General features: G+C 38.0%; 1 protein-coding gene across 1 annotated transcript; it reads left to right on the top strand.

Moving 5' to 3' along the window:
- The first annotated feature begins 1,950 nt into the window (after positions 1–1,950).
- LOC147335834 (uncharacterized) lies at positions 1,951–7,786 on the top strand. The gene is made up of 5 exons (XM_086286118.1): positions 1,951–2,029; positions 3,884–4,804; positions 6,085–7,314; positions 7,525–7,589; positions 7,715–7,786. The coding sequence occupies exons 1-3, from the start codon at positions 1,951–1,953 to the stop codon at positions 7,266–7,268; spliced, it is 2,184 nt and encodes a 727-aa protein (XP_086142244.1). The 3' UTR covers positions 7,269–7,314; positions 7,525–7,589; positions 7,715–7,786.
- The last annotated feature ends 1,366 nt before the right edge of the window (positions 7,787–9,152 follow it).

Below are 9,152 nucleotides of genomic sequence, written 5' to 3'. Positions count from 1 at the left end.
AACCTGAAAGCACTAGCGGGAACACAACGAATATGACTGCACATTTACGCCGACATCATCGTAGTGCAATTGATAATTGCATTATTACATTGTTATTAATTAAGTGAATAAATTAATTAATATTTGTAAATGGACCGATATATATGTTCATGCTTTTTTAATTTGTCATTAATTAAGATTATAAATATATATTTTAACTCAAACGTACAGTTTTTAAATTTAATGTTGCTGAAACAACAAAGGGATAAAATAATAAATCTATCTATCGAGAAATCACTCATCTTTGGAAAAGAGAGTTTATTACAGAGAAATTGCTCTCTCCAAAATAAAAGCTATACTATACGCTTCTTCTGGGCTATATTCTCAGCAGCATATTAAACATATCAGGTCCCCATAAGGAGAATCATGTGCTAAAAGTAAAACAGTATGTCGGATGTGCCACACAATGCTCAATTACATTGGTGGGAACTAGTGTGTTATCAATTACAAAAATAATTAAGTACCATTAAGTACTTTTTTAAAAAAATGAATCTACTAATGGTGGCAAAGATAATTTTAATTGTACTTTTGAACAAAAAAAGTGATTTCCAAAGAGCATCGTATGACGTGTGTTCTTTAAACATTTGGAAAAAAAATGGAGGACAAAAGTATAGGTTACAGGCCTAAAAAAAGACATGCTTCAAAAACAACAACAACAACAAAAAAAAAAAACCGCTTAGGGGCTGTGGTGTTTTAGATCAATGTGAAGAGCATTTGACTGGAAACAACTTCAACTTTCAGCATGATGATGATTCCAAACATGCAGTGGGAGTGTGTCTGAAGAGGGAGAGAGTATAAATAAAAGCTATGTCAATGCATAAATACTTCCACATCAATTTATAACAAACATTCATATTCTCAAATATTTCAGGTACATGAGGCTGTAATGGGGGCTTGTCGAACATTGACCGTTTTGTTAACCATTCTGGGTAAGTAACTGATTATTTTACAAAAATTAGAATGCAGCTCTTAAAAAAATAAAATAAAATAAAAATACATACATACACAATATGCCACACTTTTCAGTTATTAGCTTTTCAGATTTTAATTTGTCATATTTTAGTAACATCTGAACATATTGTGTAGTAACATGCTTTCATATCATGTCGATTAACAGCTTCTTTTAAGTGTTTTTCTTCTTCTTGATCAGTTTGGCGTATGGTAGCATGATCTATTATCTATTATAGATTATCTATCTATCTATCTATCTATCTATCTATCTATCTATCTATCTATCTATCTATCTAAATGTATTCATAAATATCTATATATACATACATATGCATGTGTTTTCAGTAGCATGTGTGTTAAGTGTAATCATCTGTCTACTTTTCACAAATAGTGGCAATTGAGCTTGCTACTACACCAACTGTTGCACAAAACTGTGGTTCTGAAGGTTCAACTGCAACTACATTATCTGAAGAAACTACATCAACATCAACTGAATGTTCAACTTCAACTACAGAAACAACAGCAACTGGAGGTTTAACTGCAACTACAGCATCTGAAGAAACTACAGCATCAACAACAACTGTCATTACGGCACAAACAACAACTGAAGGTTCAACTGGAACTACAGAAACAACAGCATCAACAACTACTGAAGGTATAACTGAAACTACAGAAGCAACTGCAACTACAGCATCAACAACTGAAAGTACAACTGAAACTACAGAGACAACAGCAACTACAGCATTAACAACAACTGAAGGTTCAACTGCAATTACAGAAACAACAGCAACCACAGCCTTAACAACAACTGAAGGTACAACGGCAACCACAGCCTTAACAACAACTGAAGACACAACAGCAACTACACCATCAACAACTACTGAAGGTTCAACTGCAACTGCAGAAAAAACAGTAACTACAGATTCAACAACAACTGAAGGTTCAACTACAACTACAGAAATGGGAGCATCATCAACAACTGAAGGTTCAACAGCAAATACAGAAACAACAGCAACTACAGCATCAACAACAGGTGAAGGTAAAACTCCAACTACAGTATGTGAAGAAACTACAACATCAACAATTGAAGATACAACAGTCATTACGGCACAAACAACAACTGAAGGTTCAACTGCAACTACAGAAACAACAGCATCGACAACTACTGAAGGTACAACTGAAACTGCAGAAACAACAATCATTACGGCACAAACAGCAACTGAAGGTTCAACTAGAACTACAGAAACAACAGCATCGACAACTACTGAAGGTACAACTGAAACTGCAGAAACAACAGTCATTACGGCACAAACAACAACTGAAGGTTCAACTGCAACTACAGAAACAACAGCATCGACAACTACTGAAGGTACAACTGAAACTGCAGAAACAACAGCAACTACAGCATCAACAACTGAAGTTTCAACTGCAACTACAGAAACAACAGCAACTACAGCATCAACAACAACTGAAGGTACAACTCCAACTACAGTATCTGAAGAAACTACAGAATCAACAACAACTGAAGGTACAACAGTCATTACGGCACAAACAACAACTGAAGGTTCAACTGACATTACAGAAACGGGAGCATCAATAACAACTGAGGGTTCAACTGCAACTAAAGAAACAACAGCAACTACAGCATCAACAACAACTGAAGGTTCAACTGCAACTACAGAAACAACAGCAACAACAGCATCAACAACAACTGAAGGTACAACTCCAACTACAGTATCTGAAGAAACTACAGAATCAATAACAACTGAAGGTACAACAGTCATTACGGCACAAACAACAACTGAAGGTTCAACTGCAACTACAGAAACAACAGCAACTACAGCATCAACAACAACTGAAGGTACAACTCCAACTACAGTATCTGAAGAAACTACAGAATCAACAACAACTGAAGGTACAACAGTCATTACAGCACAAACAACAACTGAAGGTTCAACTGCAACTACAGAGACAACAGCAACTACAGCATTAACAACAACTGAAGGTTCAACTGCAATTACAGAAACAACAGCAACCACAGCCTTAACAACAACTGAAGGTACAACAGCAACCACAGCCTTAACAACAACTGAAGGCACAACAGCAACTACACCATCAACAACTACTGAAGGTACAACTGAAACTACAGAAAAAACAGTAACTACAGATTCAACAACAACTGAGGTTTCAACTACAACTACAGAAACGGGAGCATCAACAACAACTGAGGGTTCAAGTGCAACTACAGAAACAACAGCAACTACAGCATCAACAACAACTGAAGGTTCAACAGCAAATACAGAAACAACAGCAACTACAGCATCAACAACTGAAGGTACAACAGTCATTACGGCACAAACAGCAACTGAAGGTTCAACTGCAACTACAGAAACAACAGCAACTACAGCATTAACAACAACTGAAGGTTCAACTGCAACTACAGAAACAACAGCAACTACAGCATCAACAACAACTGAAGGTTCAACTGCAACTACAGAAACAACAGCAACTACAGCATCAACAACAACTGAAGGTTCAACTGCAACTACAGAAACAACAGCAACTACAGCATCAACAACAACTGAAGGTACAACTCCAACTACAGTATCTGAAGAAACTACAGAATCAATAACAACTGAAGGTACAACAGTCATTACGGCACAAACAACAACTGAAGGTTCAACTGCAACTACAGAAACAACAGCAACTACAGCATCAACAACAACTGAAGGTACAACTCCAACTACAGTATCTGAAGAAACTACAGAATCAACAACAACTGAAGGTACAACAGTCATTACAGCACAAACAACAACTGAAGGTTCAACTGCAACTACAGAGACAACAGCAACTACAGCATTAACAACAACTGAAGGTTCAACTGCAATTACAGAAACAACAGCAACCACAGCCTTAACAACAACTGAAGGTACAACAGCAACCACAGCCTTAACAACAACTGAAGGCACAACAGCAACTACACCATCAACAACTACTGAAGGTACAACTGAAACTACAGAAAAAACAGTAACTACAGATTCAACAACAACTGAGGGTTCAACTACAACTACAGAAACGGGAGCATCAACAACAACTGAGGGTTCAAGTGCAACTACAGAAACAACAGCAACTACAGCATCAACAACAACTGGAGGTTCAACAGCAAATACAGAAACAACAGCAACTACAGCATCAACAACTGAAGGTACAACAGTCATTACGGCACAAACAACAACTGAAGGTTCAACTGCAACTACAGAAACAACAGCAACTACAGCATCAACAACAACTGAAGGTACAACTCCAACTACAGTATCTGAAGAAACTACAGAATCAACAACAACTGAAGGTACAACAGTCATTACGGCACAAACAACAACTGAAGGTTCAACTGCAACTACAGAGACAACAGCAACTACAGCATTAACAACAACTGAAGGTTCAACTGCAATTACAGAAACAACAGCAACTAGAGCATCAACAACAACTGAAGGCACAACAGCAACTACACCATCAACAACTACTGAAGGTACAACTGAAACTACAGAAAAAACAGTAACTACAGATTCAACAACAACTGAGGTTTCAACTACAACTACAGAAACGGGAGCATCAACAACAACTGAGGGTTCAAGTGCAACTACAGAAACAACAGCAACTACAGCATCAACAACAACTGAAGGTTCAACAGCAAATACAGAAACAACAGCAACTACAGCATCAACAACTGAAGGTACAACAGTCATTACGGCACAAACAACAACTGAAGGTTCAACTAGAACTACAGAAACAACAGCATCGACAACTACTGAAGGTACAACTGAATCTGCAGAAACAACAGCAACTACAGCATCAACAAAACCTGAAGTTTCAACTGCAACTACAGAAACAACAGCAACTACAGCATCAACAACAGCTGAAGGTTCAACTGCAACTACAGAAACAACAGCAACTGAAGGTACATCAGCAACCACAGCATCAACAACAACTGAAGGTACAACTCCAACTACAGTATCTGAAGAAACTACAGAATCAACAACAACTGAAGGTACAACAGTCATTACGGCACAAACAACAACTGAAGGTTCAACTGCAATTACAGAAACAACAGCAACCGCAGCCTTAACAACAACTGAAGGCCCAACAGCAACTACACCATCAACAACTACTGAAGGTACAACTGAAAGTAGAGAAACAACAGCAACTTCAGCATCCACAACAACTGAAGGTTCAACTAGAACTACAGAAAAAACAGTAACTACAGATTCAACGACAACTGAAGGTTCAACTCCAACTACAGAAACGGGAGCATCAACAACAACTGAGGGTTCAAGTGCAACTACAGAAACAACAGCAACTACAGCATCAACAACAACTGAAGGTTCAACTGCAACTACAGAAACAACAGCAACTAGAGCGTCAACAACAACTGAAGTTACAATGGCAACCACAGCCTTTACAACAACTGAAGGCACAACAGCGACTACGCCATCAACAACTACTGAAAGTACAACTGAAACTTCAGAAACAAAAGAAACTTCAGCATCAACAACAACTGAAGGTTCAACTTCAACAACAGCAGCTACAGCATCAGCCAAAACTGAAGGTACAACAGCAACCACAGCCTTAACAACAACTGAAGTTAAAACAGCAAATACACCATCAACAACTACTGAAGGTACAACTGCAAGAACAGAATCAATAACAACTGAAGGTTTGACTGGAACTATAGAAACAAAAGCAACAACAGTTTCTGAAGCAACTACAGCTTCAACAACTACTGAAGGTACAACTACAGCTACAGATTCAACAACAACTGTAGGATCAACTTCAACTACGGAAACAACAGCAACCACAGCATCAACAACCACTGAAGGTTCAACTGGAACTACAACCTCAACAGCAACTGAAGGTTCAACTGGAACTACAGAATTAAGAGCATCAACAACAACTGAAGGTACAACAACAAGTACAACATCAACAACAACTGAAGGTTCAACTGCAACTACAGAAACTACAGCAACTACAGATTCAACAACAACTGAAGGTTTAACTGCAGCTATCACCACAACTGACACAGTAACAGGAACAAAGTCAACAACAATAGCAACAAAAACAACAACAACAAATACAACGACAACAGCAGCAACAACAATAAAGCCAACAACGACAGCAGCAACAACAACACAGCCAAAAAACACAGCAACAACAACAACAACACAGCCAACAACAACAACAATAACAAAGCCAACAACAACAGCAGCAACAACAACAAAGCCAACAACAACAGCAACAACAACAGCAATAACAACAACAACAACAAAGCCAACAACGACAGCAGCAACAACAACTACACAGCCAACAACAACAGCAACAACAACAGCACAGCCAACAACAACAGCAACAAACACAACAAAGCCAACAACAGCAGCAACAACAACAAAGCCAACAACAACAAAGCCAACTACAACAGCAGCAACAACAACACAGCCAACAACAACAGCAGCAACAACAACACAGCCAACAACAACAGCAGCAACAACAACAAAGCCAACGACAACGGCGGAATCAACAACAAAGCCAACAACAAAGGCGACAACAACAACAAAGCCAACAACAACAGCAGCAACAACAACAACAAAGCCAACAACAACAACAGCAGCAACAACAACACAGCCAACAACAACAGCAGCAACAACAACACAGCCAACAACAACAGCAACAACAACAATAACAAAGCCAACAACAACAGCAGCAACAACAACAACAACACAGCCAACAACAAAGCCAACAACAACAGCAGCAACAACAACAACAACAAGAACAGCATTAACAACAACAAAGCCAACAACAACAGCAACAACAACAACACAGCCAACAACAACACCAACAACAAAGCCAACAACAACAGCAGCAACAACAACAGCAGCAACAACAACAACAGCAACAACAACAACAAAGCCAACAACAACAGCAGCAACAACAACAGCAACAACAACAACAAAGCCAACAACAACAGCGGCAACAACAACAAAGCCAACAACAACAATAACAACAACAACAACAACAACAACAAAGCCAACAACAACAGCAGCAACAACAACAACAACAACAAGAGCAGCATTAACAACAACAAAGCCAACAACAACACCAACAACAACAACAACAACAAAGCCAACAACAACAGCAGCAACAACAGCAGTGCCGGTAGTTCGTGCACCAGTTGTTGTTCTTACAGCAGTTTTGGTTACACCCTATGTGCCTCAACTCGAAGATAAAACCAGTCCACAATTTCAGGCACTTGCAGTGCAAGTGGTTGTAGTGGTGGGTAAAATACTAAGAATGATTTTCAAGTGCTTTAAAAATTCCAGCTGATTATAACTACATTTGAATTAATTAATTAATTTCTACTTTGCTTTGCACAGTATAAATACTGAGTTAAATACTGAGATGTATTCACAAGTTTTGTTAAATTTCCAGCTGATTACAACGACATCTGAATTAATTAATTTTCTACTTGTTTGTTTTGCACAGTATGAAATCATCTATAGAGCTCGATATGGTTTACTCTTCAGCCATGTTATTGTCATAGCATTCAGGTAAGGTATTTACTTTTGTTCATTTATATCAACACTAATCTTATTATCAATAATGACTAAAAATAGTGTTAATTTAGGATATTTAATAAAAAATTTACGTTTTTTTCTTTCTTTTTTTCATTCAGACAAGCTGGGACCAGAACACGAGCATCTGATACTGAAGCAGAAGTCGAGGTTGTGTTTAACAACACCATAACACCTGCAGAAATCCCAGAGGCTAAAGATGTTGAACAAACGTTAGTCACAGCTGTGTCTAATCCCAACAACACTTTCAATCTCTCTGTTGATACAACATTTGTCGTAGCAACTCAAGTAAACAGTGAGTAAACAGAAGTCACACTTGTCACTCCTGAAAGATTGTTTTTGAAACAAGTCAATACAACTATTTATATTTAACATCATCATGTGTGTGCCCCCCCCCCCCCCCCCCCCAATCCCCGACCCCCACTTAATTTTTTAATGTGCTACTCATAAGAAAGGCTACCTTTGACGGGATTTACAATGTATATATATATAAAAAGCATTGTGTGTTTATGAAAATTACTTTGTTGTCAATTGCTTGCTCTTTGTTTTCTACACTTGTAACAACTACAACTGCTGAGCCAGTTATAACAAAGCAGTTGAAGTTCACATCAATTGGAGAGGCATTTACAGACAACTTGCTGAACTCATCATCTCCAGCGTTTACAGAAAGATCCTCCATGACAGTGACAACAGTAAGTTTTGATCTTCAAGTCAAGCAATGGTTAATTGCATGGATTCGTACTGACAGATCTTTGATTGTGTGTGTTTCTGTAGCTTGAACCTATCTATAAGACAACGTTTCCTTCATACCTCTCAATGATAGTGACTGGATTCCGGTAATTTATTTTTTGTTTGCAGATTCCATATAATATATAATACATAATAAATTAATGCAAGTAAAACGATGTTTGGTTTATTCATTCTGCAGAAACGGATCCATCATCACTGATATTGACATTCGGTTTGCATCTAGAGCAGTGCCTAATAACACTGACATTGCAAATGTTTTGATTAATGCAGCTCCAAACATAACGGTCTTCAACATTACCAATGTTACTGTCAGTGACCCTGGTAAGTATATTATCATATTTTAAATTCACAATATGTCAGAACTGTGACATTTAAGTGACACCTGTTTCCTTTTCTTTACATTTACAGTGGTTTCAACTACAACTGTGAGCACTACAACATCAATGATTACAGATACAAATGCAACCACAGCAAATCTTACAAACACCACACCTGTAACAAACACAACTACAGTGTCTACAACAGCTTCAACTACACCTGTGAACACTACAACGTCAATGCTGACAGGAGCTACAAACGCAACCACAACAAATCTTACAAATACAAATACAGTGTCTACAACAGCTTCAACTACACCTGTGAAAACTACAACATCAATGCTGACTGCAGCTACAAACGCAACCACAACAAATCTTACAAATACAAATACAGTGTCTACAACAGCTTCAACTACACCTGTGAACACTACAACATCAATGCTGACTGCAGCTACAAACGCAGCCACAACAA

The sequence above is a fragment of the Aulonocara sp. 'chitande type north' Nkhata Bay genome, linkage group LG3, assembly GCF_057382095.1.
Source record: "Aulonocara sp. 'chitande type north' Nkhata Bay isolate Kocher_YH1m ecotype deep benthic linkage group LG3, A_spYH_male_GT1.1, whole genome shotgun sequence".
In the NCBI taxonomy this organism is placed as follows: domain Eukaryota; kingdom Metazoa; phylum Chordata; class Actinopteri; order Cichliformes; family Cichlidae; genus Aulonocara; species Aulonocara sp. 'chitande type north' Nkhata Bay.
The sequence above is the reverse complement of the archived record's forward strand: the minus strand, read 5'-3'. Positions and strand labels throughout refer to the sequence as shown.

Bases quoted from the DNA above. Each gene is read 5' to 3' on its own strand.
- LOC147335834 (XM_086286118.1), top strand. From the start codon at position 1,951: ATGGGAGCATCATCAACAACTGAAGGTTCAACAGCAAATACAGAAACA. The intron at 2,030-3,883 runs GTAAAACTCCAA...CTGCAATTACAG, and splicing joins AGCATCAACAACAGGTGAAG to AAACAACAGCAACCACAGCC. The intron at 4,805-6,084 runs GTACAACTGAAT...ACAGGAACAAAG, and splicing joins AGCATCGACAACTACTGAAG to TCAACAACAATAGCAACAAA.